Genomic DNA, 24,057 nt, shown 5'->3' on the forward strand with positions numbered 1-24,057 from the left:
CAGCGAGCAAGGTCAATAAACCGACAAGAGACCAGGCAGTTTGGCAGTCGTTAAATACATAGCAGGTTTGATTGGTAAACGCTGAACAGGTGCGCCTGCTGGAGGGAAACGCCCTTCACTCCAGCTGGGGCTGAAAACAAAACAGAATCATTTGTGTTATAGTGTCCTTTAATTTAGTTGGAGATAATTTGGCTACGCAAATGTACGCACAATTCACACAAATGGGAATCCTTAGGTGCTAGCGGCATCCTCAGCAGGGCTGATGCTCAGCTCAGCAGTTGACCGTACTTCTTTCACCTTGGTCGAGAGGAGATGCACCTCAGCATGGGGTATGCTCTGTTATTTTAGACACGTTAATTTATAAAATACACTTTTTAATTTTATTCTTTGGTAAGGTTCCAAGGAAATTCAGTACGAAAACAAAAAACTCACTGGGAAGGGAAAAAAAAATACGATATCCCAATTTACAATGTGAAAGGACATACAGAATACACTTTACGTAGAGGAACTATTTCGTTGCACTTTTTTTTTTTTTAATTCCGTGTCATTCACAAGAGGTAAAATAGAAACAAACATCATCTATGCATCAGTGCATCACACATTGTGTGGTTAAGCTTCTGTTACCTGTGATTATACAAATGACCAGCAAGTGGTTTCAAGAGCACATGAAGCTTCAAGAAATGTAAGCTTTCTCAAACCATCCGTTCATCCATCCATTTTCTAATCCGCTTATCCTCATAAGGATCACAGGCAAACTCGAGCCTATCCCAGTTGTGGACCAAAATGAATAATGTTTTTGGATTACAGAAATGCAGGCTCAGACAAAGTGCGAAACAAAAATATTTATTTATAGAAAACGGAACGACAAGTACAAACAGAAATTGCTGGTCACAAGGAGCCCGGAGAAACAATGCATAAACAAAAGTGCTTGCAAAAGGCAAGGTACTAGGGAACCCCAAGAATATACAAACAAAATGTCAAGAAGCCAATAACGCGAAGCTAAAGATCAAAAGCAATAAGAAAAAATAAAAATATTTACAAACAAGAATCTATGACTAACAAGAGCAACTTTGGAGCGTATCGAGAGGTCTAGAAAACAACACTTGAAGCACTGCAGCGAGCAAGGTCAATAATCCGACAAGAGACCAGGCAGTTTGGCAGTCGTTAAATACATAGCAGGCTTGATTGGTAAACGCTAAACAGGTGCGCCTGCTGGAGGGAAACGTCCTTCACTCCAGCTGGGGCTGAAAACAAAACAGACACACATGACACCGGCTGTCTTCGGCAATAGGCAGGGTACACCCTGAACTGGTTGCCAGCCAATCGCAAGGCACACATAGACAAACAACTATCCACGCTCACACTCTCACACCTAGGGACAATTTGGAGTGTTCCATTAACCTGCCATGCAAGTTTTAGGAATGTGGGAGGAAACCTGAGTACCCGGAGAAAACCCACGCAGGCACAGGGAGAACATGTAAACTCCACACAGGAAGGCCAAAGTCGGAATTGAACCATGCACCTCTGCACTGTGAGGCGAACGACCTAACCAGTCAACCACCGCATGGTCTGCTTTCTCAAATCAACTGGCTGAAATGGTCCCAAGCCTTCATCTTGCCATCACTAGTAGATAATTGGATAAACCGGGAAATAGGGGCAAAAAGGGAACATCTCCCAGCACACCACCAATCAAAAACTTGTAAATAATCTTGATCTGGTTCCAATTTACTCCCAAACTGACTTGTTCAGTGCAAAATCTGGGCCTGATTAACTGAACACAAAGCCAATATGCCCGAAGCCTGGACTTTTTCAGTTTTCAGTAAACAAAGATATATTTGTTTTTGATAAGTAATAGTTTCCTGACCAAAAAAAGGTGCAAATGGTTAATTTCCTACAGCATCAATGATGACCTCTCACAGGATGGCACTCTGTTTGGGAATCATGCTTTAAGGAACATTTTTGAGCTCAGGGGTTCGTTCATGTGAACATGGTTCATCTGAATTCAAATCAACTTTAAGAATTTTTAGTAGAGAAGGGAAAGCGATAATTGAATGAATGGCATCATCAGTTAAGTCGTAACAGATTCTCAGCAGGGGAGAAAGGATCATTAGAGGCTATTTGAGGACCACAACAATTTGTTTATTTCCTCCTCTGTCCAGCAGCTGCTGCGATCCGGCATGGAGTTACTGACTCAACAACACTCAGGTGCCTTTCTGCTCTTGTCAGAGGAGATGATTACGAGGTCAGCGTAGTGGAAGATTACAGGAACATGTGACTCATGTGAAGAGGCTCGGGCACATAGTGGGCATGTGTGAACATTCATGCATTTGTGTTATTTGTTCGTGCAGAAAATTGTCTGGAAGGTACAGCAATACATTCTGTAGTTGAAGAAGTTGGACTTGTCAGACATTTTTTTTCCCCATAGCAAATAATGATACGGGAATGATGTTGCCACGCGAACAAAAATTCATTGTACAGGTAATGTTTTAGGTAACATTTTAACACTGTTTAACATCAAATATACCAGAATATATATAGTCATAAATATACCAGAATAAAGTTATATATTTCATTGAAGAGAAAGGTTTGTTTTCTTGTTCTATGTTGACTGCAATCATACTTTATTGAAAATTACAACCCTATTCTTGGAAAACAACTTGACAATTTAAGACTCGAAAACAATGCAATATTGTGCTCCTGAACTATTGTGACTTTGCTTCCTCTAAAAAACATGGCTGTTGTGAAAAGAACATGCCATTATTTTTATAATGGCTTTTTTTCTTTGGGAAAGAAATGTTACTATTATTTTTTTTAAAAAGATGCCATTATTCTTATACAGTGAAACTCCTCTACAACTATATTTAGCACTATACAACAATACTTTATTTTATTTTCTATCAATTATTTTTTCACGAATGGATAGAAAATTCGAATGTTGCTTTATAACATAACCAAAAAAAGTGTAACAGATTTTGGGGTGTTTTTTTTCTTAGTTTTGTATCATTAAATTTATTAATTACATAGTTATAAGGTGTTACAGTACTGTATACAGTAGACATATTATTCATTGCATTACTGTTATGCTTCAGGTGCATTTTATAGAAGTAAAGTTTGAAATCAAATTATAGATATTGAAACTTCCTTTTTTATAAAAGAGTATACAGTAAATGAATTTTATAAACCAACAGACAAAGTGGAGTGATTAACATAAAACAATTGTGTTTGCTAATTTGCCAAATTTGCAACAGTGAAAAACCCCTGTTGTGAAAAATTTCTTGCTGCAAACATGATTTCGTTGTCGAGGAGTTTCACTGTAGTATGATTTGTTTCCCTCAAAAGGATGAATTTATTTTTTAAAACGTATTTTTATGAAGAAACATGTCTACCATAAGTAAGCATTCTTCTTGTCATGTTTTTCCATTGAAAAAAAGTTTTCTAAAAAATATGCCATTATTTTTGTCACCCCTTTCCTTGAAAAAAATAACTTTTTTAAAATATGATATTCTCTCAATTTATTTTGAAAAGTGCAATTATTTTCATAGTATGCTCGCTTTTTTCACAAAAAATAAATGCTCTTAATCTGATAACATCATTACTTTTTATGATTATTTCAGAAAAGTACAAAATAATGCTTGACATTTTTTTGCCCTAAAACATACGGCTTTATCATCGTTCTTGATATATTTTTCTCTCTGGTTTTGCTTATCGAAAGTAGTTAGCCGCTGTGTCATAAAAATAAAATCAAGCAAAACTACTGTCTTCAGACACTTTATTATATCAATGAGTCTAATTTTAGGTCCTATTTGGGACACTGATTTGCTGATGCCACAATAGGGTGATAGTTTTGTTTGACTTTTGAGGCTATTTTTTCCAAACAAAATTGTGGTTGACCTCCAAATTGTAGCAATTTTGTTCACCTCTGTCGCTTCCACTTTATTCCACACTGGGGTATGCAAAAGAAGAGGAGTCCCGGCTGCAGACTTTTTCCATCTTCAAGGAGGTTTTTGATATCTGTTGAAAGGACTCCCCGCCTGAGGGCAAAATAATAAACTATGAGTGAAGATGATCAAAAACAATAAACAGAAAATATGCGCGCGTGACAGGAACTCGGAATAAGAAACATGCGCGCATCAGATATGTGCCAATAGGTGCCGAGAAGACGGGCCGACGCGGCCTCTGCTTGCAAATTTATGTTCTCATAAAAGCAAACAGCTTCCTCATCTAGGATTCCAGCAAAACATCTTTAGCTTCACGTGCAACATTTCAATAAATAGCTGGCATGAGGCAGGCAGAGAAAGTCCAGTGGGTGACCGGGTTAGGAAAATAGTGCATTTGACAACCTGGAATCACTGTTCGATGCCTTGTTTCCAAAAGGCTCAGATTAACTTTATAGAAGGAAAAGTTCTGGTTTAGTAACTTCTCCACTTTCCGGTAGTTAAAGTCAGTTTAAAAACCACAACAGTCAGCCCCGACTATTTGCGAGGGAGCCCTGCCGCCAAGAGCGGTGTGTGTGGGGAGAGAGACAACACCAAAAAAATGTAGCAATGCCTTTATTCGTATTCTAAACTGTATATATAGGACACAATATGAGCCCAAAATACTTTCATCTCCATCATCCAAACTTGACTCTAAAAATAAATGGCTTACAGATGACTTGGAAAACAAATGCATGTGTGGTGAAGACTGTCTGTAACCCAGGCTAAAAAAATGAGCTCTTCCGCAACACATGAAATTGCTAAGATTGATCACTTCAACATAACGTATTTCAAAACAATTACTACTTTACTATTAGGAAGGATTTTTGGCACACTCTTGTGGTGTCTTAAGAGTGTTCAAAAAAAAAAAGCACCAAAACACGACCGGTTTCAGCGACCTAGCTAATGCTAGTTAAAAAAAATAAACTAAAATAAATAACATCAGGATTAGGCAGCACAGTGGTATAGAGGTTACTTATCGGCCTCACTTACAGTATATACTGTATACAAGGCTACATTAGTACCTTTAGCTTTTCAAGGCACGAGCCGACACTCAACCATTGTTTTGTCTTGAGTTGAGTTTAAGATACAAGCACAACAGGGAGTTCAACAAATCAACAAAAGGCAAACTTTGACAGACTTTGACATCTTGTGAATGAGTCTTCATAAAAGAGGCCAAGTTCTTGGTGGAAGCTGTTTACTGTATTGTCAGTCCCAGTGGACGATTATTGTCAAACTAAATTTAGTATAAAGGGAATAACACATTGTGTGCACGTAAACATACCGCGTAAATCTCTCTGACAAGAGTCCGCTAGCTTCATGCTAACACATGATGCAAAACATCAGAGATGTGCTGTTTTAACTAGCAGTGATGCTGCGACGTGACACCGCTTCAAGGAACGGATATTTGAACACAAACTGTGTAGCGACACATGTTGACAGACATATCTACTCACAGGCATGTATCTTTACTCTCTGGAGCAGTTGTGACCGTCTTTTTCAAACATGTATGACATATACAGGATGTGCATTAGACTGCCCCCTGGTGCCCAAGGTACGTTAACCAAAAGGAGCTGCACGAAATGCAGGAAATCAAGTTGATGTTTTTAATATGTTTTTCAAGTAGAATACATTTGAGCGCATTTTTTCTTGTCTAAAAAAAAAAAACACCTTACAATTTTTTGTTGGTGTTTTCTGGGTGGCTGGGACGAATTAATTGCACTTCCATTCATTTTAGTGAATTATTTTACATTATTTTGTAACACCCTGTATTTGCTTCTGGTAAAGAGTAACTAAATCACAGCATTGATGCAATTACATTGACATCAATGACTATCAACGCCAATGCTGGAGCTGACATTATCGCAATCTGGATCAATCTGCCCGTCCTTCACATTTCAGCATCACATGAGTAGCAGCATCAGGCTTCAGGAAAAATTTGGAGTCAGTCTTATCAAGCAAAAATTTCCACCATGTCAGACAGGCATAAAATCAAAGAAACCAGTAAAACACCAAGAAAACAAATCCTCAACCCAAAGGTAATTACTTACACAGTCTGTTCAGTCAACATCTCTGAGATTTATGAAAGTCAGCTTTGATGTCAGCGAGGACTTTAATGTGGTGAAAACTTCAGGAAAGTCCAAATGACGGAGTGAACATAAATCGCGCTCATGACTTCACGGTAGGGTTGAGGTTGCGCGCAGAAGCGGTGCTACAACTGTTTGGCATGTAAGCACCTGAATGTGAGATAGTATTTGTGTCAACGTCAATTTCCTCGTTTCAGCGTTTGAAGCCGCGGACAGACGTTGGAAGACTTTGAAGTTGATGCACGATTAAACGTCCCCTTACAGTCAGCGATATGTCATAGGCTGGGGCTCGGTGGGGCTGCCTCGCGATGACTATTATAAATGTTACCAAGATGCCGGTTTGAAAATGTGCTCTAATCGCGCAACTTTCAACACATTTATGTGTCTCTAATATGGCCTCCTTTTCAATAGGACTACAAATTTGAATTAAAAGGAAAATGGTCCAAAAATTGGAAAAAGTGAATGTAAAGCCCTTTGTAGGCATGGGCCGGTTATCGGTTTGACGGTTTACCGTGATTTTGAAATGGAAAAGTTTTAATAACTGCTAATACTGGCTGTGAGATCTTCTTTTCTTTCTGGGAGGAAACTTCTAATCTGGGAAAAATATGACTTGATGCTTCCAGAGTTGAGCAAGTTAATTGCCTCCTATTAACTTTTTTTTCTTCTCAGCAAGCAGAGAAGGGAAGGGTGAGTACAGAGGAGGAGGAGGAGGGAGCAAGATGAGAGAGACACTGTGAAAACACGGATGCCTTTTTGCTCTGTTGATTCATGTGCAATGTCCTAAAAAAATTCTAATTTAAAAAAAGGTGCCAGTGGGTACTGGTTAGCCCCTAGGACAACATGAGTGTAAAAATAGCTCACCGGTGATGGGCCACTGTGACTTATTAAGAAGAATTAAAACAGAAGAATGTTGACATTTATTTATTTATTTATTTATATAAACTTGACCAAACACTTTCTATATTGATGAAAAATTAAAAAATTGCAGTTCTAATCTCCCCAAATATTAAAAAAGGCCTTTTTTTCAAGCTGCAATTTTAATACTGTGATACCGCAATACTTTTGCTCACAGTGATCAGATTCATACCGTCAGAATCTAATATCAGCCCACGCCTGACCCGAACAATGAGAAAGATGCACTCAAATTTTGCATATATATGACAAAGGACCATCTATCTTGAAAGAGATACCTCAAAAGCATTTACGATGTTGAAAATTAGCCCTCTAGAAGGGATTAGCACAAGTCATTAATAATAAGCCATCTGTAGAAAGATGAATAAAGGTTGGTAATCATTTTTGCACCAATTGACCTGAAATTGGATAATTTCTTGTTGCACACCTGATGATATTTACCGGCACACTAAAGACTTAGACAAACCTCTAAGGCATTCATTTATTTCCAATTGCAAGTCAAAAATGCTGCTGGAACAGGTTGCGTTGGTCTTCTGATGAGCCTCACTGAATGGTCTCGAAATCATGTCTTCAAGCAGCTGGAATTGTCTTACATCCTCGCATTTTCCCTCCACCAGTCCCTGTTCCTCCAGCAAGATTGTCTTTCTCTCTATCGTAAAAAAAAAAAAAAACATCATCTGCACTCAATCTAAATTATTATCCCACGCAAATGCACGGCAGAGCCAGCGTAAGAGGTGTGGAGGATGGAGCATGGAGGCTTTTGGCAAATCAGCATCCCGTGCTTGTTATTAGTCATCTGGGCTGTCTTGGAGAGACGGTGTGGAATTCACACCAGGAGGTGCTGATGTGACTTCAGTGCCCGAAAATCAAAGCCTGACAACTCAAGTGGGCAACACACATCGGCATGACAATGTCTATCAAACATCTTCTTATTTAGATACAGTATTTCAACATTAGCTTTGAATACTGTACAAAAAACAAACAAACAAAAATTCACAAAAAGTCCTTTTTCAGTCACTGTTGTTGTGTGAATGCCTTTGAGAAATTTTTGTGCCGCATTCAAGAGTTTCAATCAAAAGCTGCCCCACACACGGCACAAATGAAAAGATTGGACTCCGACTGGGTTCTGGCTGCACAACAAATACGCGGGATAATTGACAGTCGTCCTCAGATGAATATCTCCGTGTTTTAAATTTCAACCTCACCCCCGAGATTTGAGCGTCGCCGCGTTCCAGACGTCTCCGAAAGCCCCTTTGTAGTTGAAGGATGGTCCCGAAAAAAAAGAAAATAATCCAAAGTCCTCCTAGACTCCTCGTCTTTATTTACGTACCGACCTTTAAAGGAACGTGGTGTCGTAATGTGACCTTAAGATAACACTTTCAAGAATCATGTTGTCTTGGCTTGGAATAATAAGTCTGACGCAACGGTGACCTCGGATCACCTGCTCGAGCAGTCTTGCGTGTTAGCTTTAGCGTCAGTGCTAAAGTTCCACTTCATAGTTGTGTGTTGTGTGTGTTCGCTAAAATAATAGGAGAATGTTTATATCCAGACATGATGATATAACACACATGCCTTCTATTAACGGTTGGCTCGACCATCTTTAGCTTCTGACTGTGTGTTTGTTGGTGATCAAATGCACATTTATCACTGCTGTCTATTTGTATTTACAACTAATGGAAATAAATGAATAAATCAAGAAAGGAGGGGGAGCCGAAAGAAATGTGCCACGATCAGCAGTGGTGGGAAGTAACAAAGTGCAAAACTTTGTCAAAGTAGTTTATAGGAATTTTTACTTGAGCATAGTTTTTTTGATGACTTTTACATATTTTGTGTTAGGTATTGTTCGGACAGACGTGAGGCCATCAGCATTTGGCAGCTTAGGCGTTGCGGTTTTTGTAAACTGTAAGCACTGCTGCCGGCAGATGATTTTCTGTCTCCAAGTGCAGTTCAGTGCCACTTGTAGATATACTATACTGCTCCAGCACGTATAGTCTAATGTACACTATCCGTGGCAACTTTCTCGAAACAGGAGCTGTTCGTGAAAAAAAAAACACGCAGCAGAAGGACTGCTATTACCACCACTGATGAAAACACCAGATTCCAAGGGTAGGCGGTCGTACAAAGCTCAGGAAAGTCTATCTCGAAAGCTATGGAAGTTCCGGTCTGGAACTACGGTGGAGTCACCAGCTGCAGTGGAGAGTGCGAAAGTACTTTTGCCAGCCTCCCAGTAATTCTGAAAACAATTGATTGGGTATCAGAGGTCCTCGGTTCTTGCCACTGGCATTACAAGGAAGTCATAAAATATGAGTCATGCGGGCATCTCCTGCCTGGTGAAGACAGTTTGAACTTCAGAGACTTGGTTCTTCCCGAATATACGCAGCCTTCAGAAAAAATAAAAACAGGTCTTGAGTATTCTGGCACTATCGGCAGCTTTTTATAGAGCAACAGATGGACTCTTTCCTTACATAATGTCATCCTGTCTCTCAAGGTCAGATCTTGTAAAAGTGTGAAGATCATGTCCAACAGGACATGAGGCCATAGATAAGCGAAGGGGGCCGGCGGGGGGACGAGTAGGGGGTTCTGGCGAGCGAGGAGAGACCGCTGCCTCTTTGGCTTTGGGTTTTGAAAGATTTAAAGTGCATCAAAGCTGGTTGCCAAAAGCGTACACTCCACAAGAGAGATGGCCTCCAAGCACCTGCACTACTATAGATGCAAACTGTACAAAACAACACATTGGTTTTACCACCTCCAGAAAAAGAACGGACCGTGGAATCTACTAAAGCTGTGGTGGTTGTTGCTGTTGTTTTGACTTTCGGCTTATCAAATCAAAAGCCTTTATTGTCACTCTATGCCAGTCCTTCTCAAATAGTAAGGGCGGGGAAGAGGGGGGGGGGGGGGGATTCCAGCGGGGGCGCGTGAGACTCTGGGGAACATGCGTGTTTTTGGCAAAGAAAATAGAATAAAGTGTAATTGCACATCCACTACTGCAGTTGGCAGTGCCGGCCCCGACGTCAGAGAGTGCGCAGGGAGTACCGTATTAGCCTTATGGTGTAGTTTTTTGTTGTTTTTTTTTTTTGCACCTAGCAGGCGATATGAAGTGCAGTAAACACACCCTCAAGAGATAAGCTGAAAAGAAAGGCAGAGAGAGGCGAAGATAATGAGACAAAAGAAAGTGACCCGAAAGCGGGGACAAGGAAATATGACAAAGCGTATGTAGTGCTTGGCTTCACCGTGACTACAGTGGGAAACGGACGAGGAAAGACCGGTGTGTTGACTTTGTCAAATGCTGGCTGGGGACAATACATAGCCAAATCAATCAAGGCGCGCGCCACTTGAAGACATTACATCTCTATCAAGCTGATAAACCGCTGGAAAATGTCTACACTGCAAAACGTGCTCATCGTAGCCATCAATCCTGACTTCATTTTGATAAAAAAAAAAAAAAAAAAAGTTTTGTAGAATAAAGTGTTTTATTTATTGTGCTCTGAGTTAACGTTGCTGAGATGAATTGGAATTTGTTATTATTTATTGATGTGATTTAATTTTTGTTTTGAGAATGAAATGGTGCGAAAATGTTTACAAGGATTTGTTTTTTTCAGGCAAATTGATGTATTTAAAATCTTTTCTGTTCGACTAAAAAAAAAAATGCCAATAAAGTTATTCTTTGCTGTAAATTGAACTATATTTCTTTTTTCTTTTCTTTAATGTTAATAAGGATACACTGTAATGCCGAGTTGTACTTATACCAATTTTATAGACAAATTATATTTATAGTGTCGGCAGAGAGTGGGGTGGGGGTGCGAATTGTTTTCTTCTAGTTCGGGGGTCGGGGGGTAACAGAAAATAATTGAGAAGCACTGCTCTATGCCATGCATACAACGAAATAATGAGCGCTGCTCCACTGGTAAAGACAATAATTTAAAATAAAAGCAATCAATAAAAATAAAAACAAAATGTAAGGCCACCTTAGTGGTACATTGTTCACTTTTTTTTTCACCATCTGTTGGATGCATTATTATCATACTATTGCACATCTTATTGCACTTATTCAGTATCGCACTTAGTTGCTCACAGATTGCAAGTATGGCACGTGATGTTTATAGTATTGCACATGCTAGCAGGTTACAGATGTTGCACATGTTGTTGGAGGTTGTGTTGTTATTCTTTGTTCGGAGCAATGATGGCTCTGGAGAAGAAACTGACTTTGAATCGGTTTGTCTATTCAATGTATATTAAATATTCAATTTGGATATGTTGTGTTGTCATATGGAGGAGGTTGAAAAAGATAACAAGCTTAGTTGTGCAAAGGGGTAGAAAGTGCAGACTTTTTTAATTGAAGGTAGTACAAGTAAAAAGTATTACTCGAGCGCTTTGCTACTTCCCACCACTGCCAGTCATATGCTAAATCTTGATTAGCTTAAAAGCTGTGAAGAGATTCCAATGCCCGCAAAGTATCAAAGAACGCTTTTAGGTTCGGAAACGCTCCGCCTTGGAATATTAGCTCTGTTTTTTAAGTCTTCTATTACATTCCCACAACCAAAACCCAGACATTCTCCACCGGTCTGTTGTCTTTGCCGGCCAGTTCTTTTAATATTCTGGAACATTTTGGTCTTTGGGTCTTCCACTATGTTTTGAAATGTTTTTTTTTTCCATGTCTAAACGACAGCTGGGTTCGGATTTTCCAAGTAGAAGTCATTTTATGATCATAAAAGTCTTCCAAAAGACAATCATCTTCCATTGAACTCAATGTAGCTCAGATTTTTTGGGGTTCATTCCTGGTCTTCAGCGTTAATTGTCCAAGCATAGACTGGTTAAATGCTTGAATATTTCTGTCTTTGGGTATCCCACCATATTTTTATATGCTTTTTTGGAAAAAAAAAACAATAAAACTTCAAATGACAGGCTTGTTGGATTTTCCAAGTAAAAGTTCTTTTATGATTGTTAAGTCTTCCAAAAGACAATCATCATTTGGGTAAGCGTAGCTCATTTAGATTTTTTTTTTTTTTTTTAATGTTTTGCTACTGGTTTCCAGTTGTCCAAGAATACATAAGCTACTATAATACTTCAACATATCTCTTTTATCATGTTTTTATCGGCTTTGTTTAATCATGCATTAACGACAGGCTTGGTTGAATGTGGGAAATACAAAGTCCTTTGATGTTAAAAAGTTAAAAAGTCTTCACAAAGACTTGAACTGAGCCGACTATCATTTGTGGTACTGTATTGTTTGACATCTATGTTGTTCAAGTTTCAACATTTCCCATCACAAATAATAAAATGTACAGTGAAATCATTTATTACCTGTTGCCATCATGAAACAGGTATTAACAAGCGCTCACATTTTCACCTATCATACAGGTAGAAGAGGACATTCACCACTGTATGATACTTCACCTCGATGAACACCTTTTACTGCTCATTTCATTTGACACTTAAACTGCAGACGTACTCAAAACTAACAACAATAAACATCCATCTATCCATCCATTTTCTGATTCGCTTATCTTCACAATCGTCGCGGGGCGTGCTGGAGCCTATCCCACCCGTCTTCGGGCAGTAGGCGGGGGACATCCTGAACCGGTTGCCAGCCAATCGCAGGGCACACACAGACGAACAACCATCCACGCTCACACTCACACCTCTGGACAATTTTGGGTGTTCAATCAGCCTGCCATGCATGTTTTTGGAATGTGGGAGGAAATCGGAGTATCCGGAGAAAACCCACGCAGGCCCGGGGAGAACATGCAAACTCCACACAGGGAGGCCGGAGCTGGAATTGCACTATGAGGTTGACGCGCTAACCACTGGACCACCGAGCCACCCTGTACGCCGACTCATAAAATTATTTTATTTCTGAGTGAACCAAGGTTACAGTAAAGCTCATTGGTAGCCTTGTAGAGAGCTGGACTGCTTGCCGGCCAATTGCACGGCACATGTAGGCAAAGAAGTATTCACACTCAAATTCACATTTATGGACAATTTGGAGTGTTCAATGAACATACGATGCGTGTTTTTTTAGATTGTGGGAGGAAGCCAAGGAACCCAGAGAAAACATTCAATGTTATTCTATTTTTCCCACACAGTAACTGGTCCTCAAAGAAAGTATCAGATACCTGCTCATGGCGCTCCTCATACCTCACCTCTTTAGTGTCCCATGAGGATGGACTGCTTCTGAGGCGATAATAGGGAATTCAATTAATTTTAGACATTAGAAAGTATATTGTACCCCTTTGGAAAACTCTGCGATATGTGATTGTCTGTCTGTTGTCCGCCGTCATGTTTGAATGATTACACTAGAATAGTGCAAGTAAAAGTCGATTGCGCTAACCTGTTGCAGCAGTCGTGGTCCTCTAGGGGGCAGTGTCGGCGCACATGATCGCGTGACTTCTTCCACTGTTTCGCCTGATTTTCCTGTGTGTGTACCTGCTGAAGCAGACCTTCCCTCTCCTTCAAAATATGGTCTTTAAAGCTGAAAAAAAAAGAATTGATGCATTCAGACAAATGTTAATATTGTGCATATTATTCTCATCAATATTTTTAATGTTACATTTCACCCATTCAAAAAAAAATGTTGCATGTTCCAGAATAATGAAAAAAAACGTCCGTTATATCCAAACGTTGCTGGAAGGTCATAAAATGCAAGTGCCAAATCAAATCACCACCTTTTCTTGCATGGATGACTTGCATCAGGAGATTTGCGATGATATATGCTCCAATGTACCTGATCCTCATCGCCATTTTGACAACTCCCTGCATTCAACGCACTTTCACAACACCGCATGCATATTGTCGCTGTCATGAGAAAACCTTTCCTGTCTAAATATGATGAATGTATTATTTTCTCAAAAATGAGTACTATTGTTCCATCCCCACTTACTGGATATATTTATCTCTTATATCCTCACCTATTTGAAAAAATGCCAGCCCTCACTCTACGGGAGCCTTGCAGCATCATGTCAGCTCAAGATCAAAAGTATTTCTTAGACCGTAATGAGTGAAAGTTCTTAAGTTAGATGTATGTATTTGAGTAAACCTGTTTTGTTTAAAAAAGGTAATGTGCAGAAGGAAACGGTCAGCCAAGAATATGCGAACACATTCATCTCCCATTTCTTTTTGTAACACTGCTGAGTCACCTCATCACTGAAGCTATTTGTTAGTGTATCAAATTAGCGACTGAACATGATTTTAGGGTGGGGTTGGTTTGCTGTTAGTCCATATAATAGCAATATGATCTGTAATACTAAGCGTCTCCAGTTGGTCCAGAATACTGCTGCTCGCCTCTTGAGTGGTACTGGTAAGAGGGAGCACATAACTTCTCCTCTGGCATCCCTTCACTGGCTCCCTTTACATTTTAGAGTTCTTTTTGAGATCCTATTATTTGCTTTCAAATCTTTAAATGGCCTCGCCACCTCTGAGGTCCTCCGCATCTGCCCGGTGCCTCAGGTCTGCGGACCAGACACTATTAGAGGTACCGAGAACTAAGCGGAGGCTCAGAGGGGGTCGAGCCTTTTCCGTTGCAGGTCCCATTCTTTGGAATGGCCTCTTGCTGAATGTTCGGCAAGCCCCCTCGGTCCCCATCTTTAAAAAACTCGTCTTAAAACTCCTTTTTATTCTTGGGCTTTTGACTCAGCATATTTTTTGTTTCACCGTTTTTGTGCTTTCTACGGTCTTTCTTATTAATTTATTGTATGAATTGTTTTTGGTCCATGTACAGCACTTTGTATACAGCGGTGCTCTGTAAATACTGTACAGTTGAGTTGATGCAGTATTTAGTACCGGTAACTTTAACACTGCATTTTTCCTAAGTTGTGAGACTAAAGTAAAAAAAAAAAAAAAAAGCCACAGTTATCCAGAAATGTGTCAAAAAATGTGAACATTTGACCTCTGTGTGTTCAGGCTGCATCTCACCTTTTGACGCGCGCCATCCAGGAGCGCTGTTGATGACACAGCCACTCAAACTGCTCCAATGTCTCCTGGAGCTTCCTCGCACCACCGTCATTTTCTCGTCGCAGAGCTCTCACCTCAGGAACATTATTATTATTATTATTATTATTATTATTATTATTATTATTACTATTATTATTATTATTATTACAATCTGCATTCATAATCAGAACGTAGTCAACAACATCAAAAGCAGCTTTTTAAAATAGTTTTATGTTCTCATTAGGCTTTTTTGATGCACGTGACTTGGCCTGTGCACATAAAATGAAAGGTAATTGTGGATTTTGGACGGTTTGTGGTTTGATTGACTGCTCTGCAGTTGTCCGAGTCAAGTGTAAATTTAAAGAAGAAAAAGAAGAAAATCTTGACGGGCCGGAATGTTTCCTGATTTCCCTGATTGCTAATGTAGCGTTTCATCATTCCTGGATGAACTTGGCTTCAAGCTTGTCAAAAGACGAATAACTACCACTTGCACTTTAAACCTTCATTGCAGGGTTTGTCTGTGAAGACAAGGACAATAGTGTTGGCCAAACCTGACACCTGCTGGACAAAAGAGGCGATGCAGAGTGTTTCTATGCGGTCAGACATCCATTTTCATCACCGCTTGTCCTAACAGGGTCGCGCGGGGACGTGGGGGTGCTATCCCAGCTGACTTCGGGCGGGAAGGCGAACTACACCCTGAACTGGTCGCCAGTCAGTCGCAGGGCAATTACATCCGTATTAATGGAATAATGAAAGATACTCAAGCCACAACGTTAGATACACCTGCAAAGAATAATTCAATTATGTCTTGACAAAGACAATCATGCTTAGATGTAGCAAGCCAAAAAACATGCTAGATTTAATGCATTATAGAGTTGTAGTTATTATGCTCATTGTAGGAGATACTTGGTATGCTTACACAATTTGACGCCAAGGTCTACCTTGATATGATAAAAGATAATCCCAGACCACAGATATATTGGGCACACCTGCGTAATCTCATCAAAAAACATTGAGAAAAAGAATATTAATGTCAAATATTGAGCTACAGCGATACTACTTCACAAAAGTTTGGGGTCACTTCGAATTTTCCTCAATTCTCGAAAGCAGGCGCCACCAACCTTTGAGAGTGAGAGCTACTTCATGTGTACTGATTGTGTGAAGGGCTACCAAATTGATACGTCTGAAATAACATATTTGTCCAAATTACATTTCATTATATTGGAATGTGCTATTTTTAAGACTTGATGGTTTTAATTTTCAGACTCCGATCATGTTCAAGATGTCATACTGCCAGTGTTTGCATTTTTAAATTATAATTTCTACTTGCAAATCACAGTGTCTGAGCACTGGCGAGCTACTCATGTGGTCCTCACTGTTATGTTTTTGTTTAGATTACATTTGGTTTTGTTCCCTCATGTGACCTTTTTGTCTTCCGCTGTTTTCGTCCCTTGTGTTAACCAGTCAGTTCCCTCAACCCTTTGTGTCTTGTCCACATGTTTCTCGTTGTCTCGTCACTTTGCTCGTAATTAGTTCCCTGGGTTCTGTCAGTCTTTGGTCGGATCATTGTGTGTCTGTGTGGCCCTGTCATGTTTTGTTTCTGTCATAGGTTTTTGTTCCATTGGTTTCTTGTGGTTTTCAGGGCTTTGTTTGTATCCTTCAATTAGTTTTTCCAGTGTACTCCTGCAAGTATTTTTGGGTTAATATATTTTGCTCAGTCCACCCTGCTCCTCCTGCCTCCCTGCTTTTTGGGATCCTCCATCATGCCATCATGCAAAACTTGAGCCTCACGGGCTTGGTGTTCGCGGGGAAACCACGTTGGTGACCCCTGCTCTAAAGTGCGCTTATTTTCCAATGAAGATAACATCAAATTAATCCAAAATGATGTCTCAATGTGTTTTAAAAAAAAATTGCTTTTGTTTGAAAAATAAGGGCATTTCTAAGTGACAAAGTTATTTATTTATTATTATGGAAGTTTTTTTGCTAACCTGTTCCTCATGCGTAAAACGCAAATCCATCAGCTCCTCCGCCAGCATCTTGTTGGCGTCACGAAGCTGCTCCAACTCCGCTGTCTTACTGTTGGCGACAAGACATGAAAAACATATAAGTATGTATTCACATTCTCTTATTTGATCTGTTCCAAATATTAAGATTACCACATAAGAAGAGGGGCAAAACATTAGAAACAGCTCGGAGTATGATGCATTGCAGAAACTACAGTCACTGTAATAGTTTACATTTGTAGCTCCGCCTGGAGGCCCTCATTCTGTTCGTCCCCGCCGTGGGCCCTCAAGTGCAGCTCTTCCACCAGGCCCTCCAGCCGCACCTCGGAGCTCTGGAGGCACAGCAGTTCCGAGCACACTTGACGCAGCAGCTCGGCATCGCGCTCACTCTCCCCTGCCAGGATGATCACACGCTGCTGTAGCAACTCCACCAACTCCTACAAAGTACATACATTGGATACAATAGATGGATCGATGGACAAGTAGATGGGTGGATTGATTATAGATAAACAGATGGAGTAGATACACATTCTAGAGCAGGGGTCACCAACCTTTTTGAAACTAAAAGCTCCTTCTTGACGACTGTTTAATGTGGAGGGCTACAAGTTGGATAGTATGCACTTTTGAAATCAATTTGCTCGAACTACCTTCATATGTTATAATTCATGATTAATATTCATTTCTCAAAAGACACTGATCACATTAGAGATTTCTTCCAATAATTATGAAAGAGATAAATATCAATTGGTCACACTTTAATAGAAATATCTGCCAGTGTTCATTCACATTTTGACGACCCAGGACATGCTGGAGAGACGATGTCTCCCAGATGGCCAGAGAATGCCTTGGGATCCCCCTGGAAGAGCTGGAACAAATAGCTGGGGAAAGGGAAGTCTGGTCCTCCTTAGTAAAGCTGCTGCCACCGCCACCCGACCCCAGATAAGTGATAGAAAATGGATGGATGGAACGATTACACTAATTGCTAAAAGCACAAACCACATGACCATGATCAGGGTAATCGTCATTTAAAAGTGATACCATTACAGAATAAGATGCAAATCTGACACTCATGTGTGTATTAAACAAATAAAAGCGGTGATAGAACACATTCCTGAGGGGAGCCGGGGGAAAATAATATACAGTAACATCAAATTCATTCATTTTCCGAACCACTTGATCCTCACTAGGGTCGCGGGGGGTGCTGGAGCCTATCCCAGCTGTCTTCGGGCAGTAGGCGGGGGACACCCTGAATCGGTTGCCGGCCAATCGCAGGGCACACAGAAACGAACACCCATTCGCGCCCACACTCACACTTAGGGACAATTTTGAGTGTTCAATCAGCCTGCCATGCATTTTTTCTCAAAAGACACGCTCACACTCACACCTCTGGACAATTTAGGGTGTTCAATCAGCCTGCCATGCATGTTTTTGGAATGTGGGAGGAAATCGGAGGACCCGGAGAAAACCCACGCAAGCATGGGGAGAACATGCAAACTCCATACAGGAAGGCCGGAGCTGGAATTGAACCCGGTATCTCTGCACTGTGAAGTCAACGTGCTAACCACTCGACTACCGGGCTTGCATCCTTCTAAAATTCATAAAGAAAAAGACATCACAGATTTACTTTAAAATATACTCATATTGCACGTTCTGTTAATTTCTTAGTGTATAATGCATGACTCTTCATAGCCAAAGAAATTATCCCTACGCTGGGTGTGGGTATCTAATAAGGTGGACAACCTGATGCTGATGTTACAATTATTTTTTAGACTATTTTACGAAAGCAGTCTGCACCTGCTGCTGGTGAATGGTGCCGATTAGCTGGTCCTGTGTCCTCCTGAGCTCCATGTTGCTCTTCTCCAGGTGGAAAAGTTGAGCGGCCACAGCTTGGAGGTCATTCTGCAGCTTCTTCTCCTTTTCCCTGAACAACAGGACCTCCCTGTCTGACACAGCTGCAACCACATGAAGGCTCGCTCAACCACAGAATTACTTTCACAGCATTAATGTATTTCTGGACTATAGATTTAAACTTTAAAATCTTGATAAATGACAGCCCACTTATTTTCGGCATATTGTTATCTCTCTGACTTCTCTGATTTTTGTCACACAGCTTCCACTCATCTCACCGTCCACTCTGCTCCTTGGCGACTTCAACCTCCATATCGACAACAGCAACTGCAACCAGGCCTCTGAATTCTTGGACCTTCTGGACTGCCTGACTATTCATGTCAACTTACACACCCACACACATTCCAAATCATAGCCCATCTCGACAATAACTAACTCTTTGAACACTTTCAATCTGGATTTCGGACACAACACAACAGTGAAATCGTCCTCCTTAAAATCACCATTGACTTCCTCCTCTCCTCCAACTCCAGCCTACTTGCCATCGTCATCCTCCTTGACCTTACCGCCCCCTTCGATAACATCAATCACTCCATCCTACTCTCTTGCCTACATTCCCTCAACATCATAGACAACGTCCTCACCTGGCTTCACTCATATCTGCGCCGCCTCCACTGCCCCCTTGTCCTAAGCCCTAAAGTGTCCCCTAGGGCTCTATGCTTGGTCCTCTTCTCTTCATCCTCTACCTTTTCCCCCTCGGCCAAATCATTCGTCATCACAATCTCCGCTTTCACTGGTGATGACGTCCAACTGTACATCTCCACCAAATCCATCTCAACTCAACTCAACTGTATTTATAGAACACTTTCAAACAGCCATCGCTGCATACAAAGTGCTGTACACGGAGCAACTGTCATATATACAACAATAAAGCAATAAATCAGTGACAAAGACGATCGAAAGCACCAAACAGTAAAACTAAGATCAAGTCTGAGTCATGCTGAGTCAAATGCCAAAGAATACAAGTGAGTTTTGAGGCGGGTTTTAAAGATGGGCAGCGAGGGGGCTTGCCGAATGTTCAGTGGGAGGTCATTCCAAAGAGAGGGACCAGCAACGAAAAAGGCTCGATCCCCTCTGAGCCTCCATCATCCCAACAACCCACTCCAGCCTGTCCAATTGTCTTTCTGATATTAAATCCTGGATTCAAACAAACTTTTTCTCATTCTCAACTGCACAAAATCTCTCCTGTTAATCATTGGTCCACACTCCCACACCTAAACTGCTTCCAATTTTAACCACACTATCGACAACTCCACCCTGATCCCCTCCTCTCACTGTCACAACCTTGGTGTCCTTTTGAATCATAATCTTTCTTTCGAACAACACATCACCCAAATCACCAAAACTACTTTCTTTCACCTCAGGAACATCTCTCGCTTCTGCAACCCTCACTTTCTTTCACTGCCGCCCAAAGCCTTATCCACGCTTTCATCATCTCCCGCCTCGACTATACCGCAATAGCATCCTCTATGGCTACGGTCCCCAACCTTTTCTCCCCCACGAACTGGTTTAATGTCAGACTATATTTTCAGGGATCGGCCTTGAAGGTGTGACTGATAAATACAACCAAATAATATGATATGACCTGCATGAAAACTGGTATTTTCGAAACATAATAATAAACACGAATCATGCCACGAGGAACGTCCGATCTCGCCGCAACACTCTCTGGTCGCTATGATGGTAACGTATAAACGTGCCTTCAAAATAAGATACACCGCAAATATAAAGTGCATGAAAAATACAACTCACCATGCCGCATGTTATGTAGAGTGGGCTTGGTGCATGGCAATCTCCCGTTGAGATAAATCCGTATTTTACATAGGAAATCCTGATACTGTCTGTCGGTGCCAATTTAATATTGGTCGATTTCTTGTGACGTATTCCATATGGCGTGTAGTATTGATATGTTCTATTGGCATATTTCTTAACCAAGTTTAAATAATGGTCATTATTATTGTATGCATATGTTAGATTCCATCCATCCATCCATCCATCCATTTTCCAATCCGCTTATCCTAACAAGGGTCGCGGTGGGTGCTGGAGCCGATCCCAGCCGTCTTTGGGCAGTAGGCCAGGGACACCCTGAACCGGTTGCCCGCCAATTGCAGGGAACACAGAGAAGAACAACCATCCACACTCACACTCACACCTAGGGACAATTTAGTGTTCACTCAGCCTGCCGTGCATGTTTTTAGAATGTGGGAGGAAACCGGAGTACCCGGATAAAACCCACGCAGGCCCGGGGAGAACATGCAAACTCCACACAGGAAGGCCAGAGCTGGAATCAAACCCGCTACCTCTGCACTATGAGGTTGGCGCGCTGACCACTGGACTACCAAGCCGCTATGTCACAATCATTTGTTTAAAATATATTGTAGTATGTTTGAATATTTCTTTGACGGAACTAATTCTTATGACGTCACGCGACTGGCAACAGTGTGGAGAAGGAGTGAGATGGACAAGAGAGACAGATGAGGCCAGCTCAAGCCAACAAGCGATATATCGTTTTTTTTTGTTTTTTTTTACCAAACAAACAAACGAATTAAGACAAACAAAGAGAACCCTTTTTTGTATAATTTTCTTCTTTCATAAATAGAAAAGACAAAGAAGTCCTTGTCCTGTTGTTTTCGTTCAAGATTCGTCGTTGCGCTGGCCTCAAAAGGTGTTCTGTCTTTGTGGAATAGCACTTACATTGTCAATTAAATGTAGCCTTCTTTTTCTTGGAAGTCGTTGGCACCTCTTCTGTCTCCTGGCTGGGCCTTTTCCCCTTCCCATAGGAACTTTCCAAAGACTTGTTTTTTACACATTTTTCTAGCTCCGGGGTTTCATTTTAGCGGTAACCTATCACGTGACAGAGAAGCGCGTCAAGAGTGACGTACTGTAGACGGATGTAACAGAGAATCTGGTCATTTTTCAAAATAAAACATCTTTCAGATTCCAAAATAGTAATAATCCAAATAAACGGAAGTAATGTAAATTCTTTATTCTTTCTGTGCGGCCCGGTACCAAATGACCCACGGACCGGTCCTGGTCCGCGGCCCGGGGCTTGGGAACCTCTGCTCTTTGGTACAACCTCTAAACTCCTAATAATCTACAATGCATCCAGAACGCTGCCGCCCGGCTTCTCATCTACAGCTACTCCCGTGATCACTTCACCCCAGTCCATAAAAACCTCCGCTGGCTTCCCGTTCCCCAGAACATTCAATTTAAACTCCTCCTACTCACCTATAGAGCCTTTCACAATCAGGCCCCTTCCTACCTTTCCGACATTCTCCAACCATACTCTCCTCCCCGCACCCTCCGCTCCTCAAACGCAAACCACTTCGCCATCCCCATGACCAAGCACAAAACCTGGGGGGACCGAGCCTTCTCTGACGCCACCCCCACTCTCTGGAACTCCCCACCTCAACACATCTGCTACTTACCTCCCATCCTTCAAATCATTTCTCCAAAATCACCTGCTCCACAATGTTTTAAACATATTTTGACCTTCATTTCATGTTTTGTTTTTTCTTTTCTTCAAATTTGTTTGTTTGAAAACTTGTGTATATTTTGCTCTGAACGGTACTCTTAATTTTTGTTGCAAAGGGTCTTGGAGTGTGTATTTAGAACTGAGAGTCGCCGCTTGGAATTGAAATGGATTTACATGGGACAGGAGAGGTGAACCAATCTCTTTTTTTCGTCAATGGATGCTACAGCTACTTGTTGACTTTGAAACTTAGCTTGTAGCCAACATGTGCACATTTTGAGCATGACGTCTCTGATCCACTAGTGAAAGGACACTTTGATTCTCTCCTCTTTCATTTCAAAATGCTTCAAACAACAAAGTGTATGCAGAAAAGTGGTTAAGATTGCACGACTGTCCGTGTTTTATGTTATGTGTTGTGTTTATTATTTTGCTTTATGTTAACTGTTTTGTTAAGCGCTTTCACAACAGAGCTGTTGTGAAAGCGCGATATAAATCAGGATGTATTGTATTGTACTGCGAAAAGCACTTTCAAATAAAATGCATTGTTATTATTATCACCCCATTAAACATTTAAAGGCACATAAAACATCCACTTACCTTTGTCTCGAGCCAAACGTGTGCACTTGGCTGTCAGATACTGGATCTGACCATAATCTTCATCCCTCTGCCCGCGGAAAAACCTCCTCATGGCCCGTCTTTTCGTTTAAATTCCGTCACCACCTTCCCATGATTCGACAGTTGGAAGCACCCCGTGAGGTCAACACCTAGCAGACCTCTCCTGTAGGAGTCTGAAAGCAGCACTGGAGCATGTTGATTTGGGGCACACCACGGTGTTAATCTGAGTGAGCTGCTGAGAAAAGAGACGGGTGAGGCAGATGGACATGTTTAGGCCCACTGCTTTAATTATTTTGAAGTAATACACCGACTTGAGAAGTGACTAATAACTAAGGTGTTCTGCAAATTTATAAAAGGTTGGGGCATGTTGTGTCGAGCATGCAGGGTTTACGGTGAGTCAGCACCTTTCCATTGTAAAAGCATCAAATTAAAATCCACGCCTGAGGGAAATACAGCTGGCAGGTAATAACACATCTTGAGTCTGACGCTAAATGAAACAAAACACTTGGTAGAGGGAACAATAGCTCCTACTCACCTTACAGAGAAGTGGGTTGTGTTTTCATTTGTGAAAAATACATACGGTAACTCAGTGGCGGACCCTGAGGGCCAGCAAGGCCTTCTCTGCTGGCCTAAACATTCTCAGAAAAGTAAATTTACTTTGATGTATTTTATGTTATTTTATAATTTATGTTATTTTATTTTCATAAATTGTAAACAAAATTATTATATATATTAATAATAATAATATATTAATAATATATGGAAATAATAATATATTATTTCCACTTAGTTGAGTGGCTGTTATTTTAAATAACATTGAAAGCCACTGATAAATAACTTATTTATTATGGTAGAGTTTTTAACCAATCATATTTCAGCTAGCTTGCGTTGCCAGGTAAATTAAACTTGCTCGGGGCCTTCAGATTAAACAGAGCAGGCCCCTGTGCACTGTAAGTGAACGGGCACAGTCAGTTTTCAATAGCCAATCAGATCACGAGTCTCAGACTCGTGATCTGTTTCCTGTATCCTGACTTGTTCTCGTCTGCGTACTAGGGCTAGCGAGAAGGCCTTACGTCGAGACTGGCCGTGCGCGTTCGGTGATTGGATTAGCGCCTTTTCTGTTTCCTGAGAATTGTATCCTGACTTGTTCAATAAAGATT

General features: G+C 40.9%; 1 protein-coding gene across 9 annotated transcripts; it reads right to left on the reverse strand.

Annotated features, from left to right (window-relative positions):
• Window positions 1-23,468, reverse strand: LOC109522844 (cerebellar degeneration-related protein 2-like). Of its 9 annotated transcripts, none has more exons than XR_002169635.1 (9): window positions 22,880-23,398; window positions 18,697-18,854; window positions 17,137-17,339; window positions 16,888-16,975; window positions 14,882-14,994; window positions 13,302-13,442; window positions 13,087-13,144; window positions 3,918-4,031; window positions 1-130 (listed from the first exon to the last, which is right to left on the reverse strand). XR_002169635.1 is itself a non-coding variant. In XM_019881661.1 (9 exons), exons 2-9 carry the CDS (start codon window positions 22,968-22,970, stop codon window positions 7,544-7,546), a joined length of 927 nt encoding a protein of 308 aa, XP_019737220.1. In that variant the 5' UTR covers window positions 22,971-23,129; window positions 23,433-23,468; the 3' UTR covers window positions 7,058-7,543. The 9 variants fall into 9 exon arrangements, 7 of the variants coding, with proteins under 7 accessions (XP_019737226.1, XP_019737225.1, XP_019737224.1 ...); XR_002169636.1 differs by lacking the exon at window positions 1-130 and adding an exon at window positions 1,056-1,244; XM_019881661.1 differs by lacking the exons at window positions 1-130; window positions 3,918-4,031 and adding exons at window positions 7,058-7,618; window positions 23,433-23,468 and having other exon boundaries at window positions 22,880-23,129.
• Between the last annotated feature and the right edge of the window lie 589 nt (window positions 23,469-24,057).

Source organism: Hippocampus comes, unplaced genomic scaffold (genome assembly GCF_001891065.2).
Source record: "Hippocampus comes isolate QL1 unplaced genomic scaffold, H_comes_QL1_v1.1 scaffold270, whole genome shotgun sequence".
In the NCBI taxonomy this organism is placed as follows: domain Eukaryota; kingdom Metazoa; phylum Chordata; class Actinopteri; order Syngnathiformes; family Syngnathidae; genus Hippocampus; species Hippocampus comes.

Coding starts and splice junctions, on each gene's coding strand:
- LOC109522844 (XM_019881661.1), bottom strand. CDS start 22,970: ATGAGGAGGTTTTTCCGCGGGCAGAGGGATGAAGATTATGGTCAGATC. Junction 14,995..16,887: donor GTTTTACGCATGAGGAACAG/GTTAGCAAAAAA, acceptor AATGTTCCTGAG/GTGAGAGCTCTGCGACGAGA. Junction 13,145..13,301: donor GACCACGACTGCTGCAACAG/GTTAGCGCAATC, acceptor TTATCGCCTCAG/AAGCAGTCCATCCTCATGGG.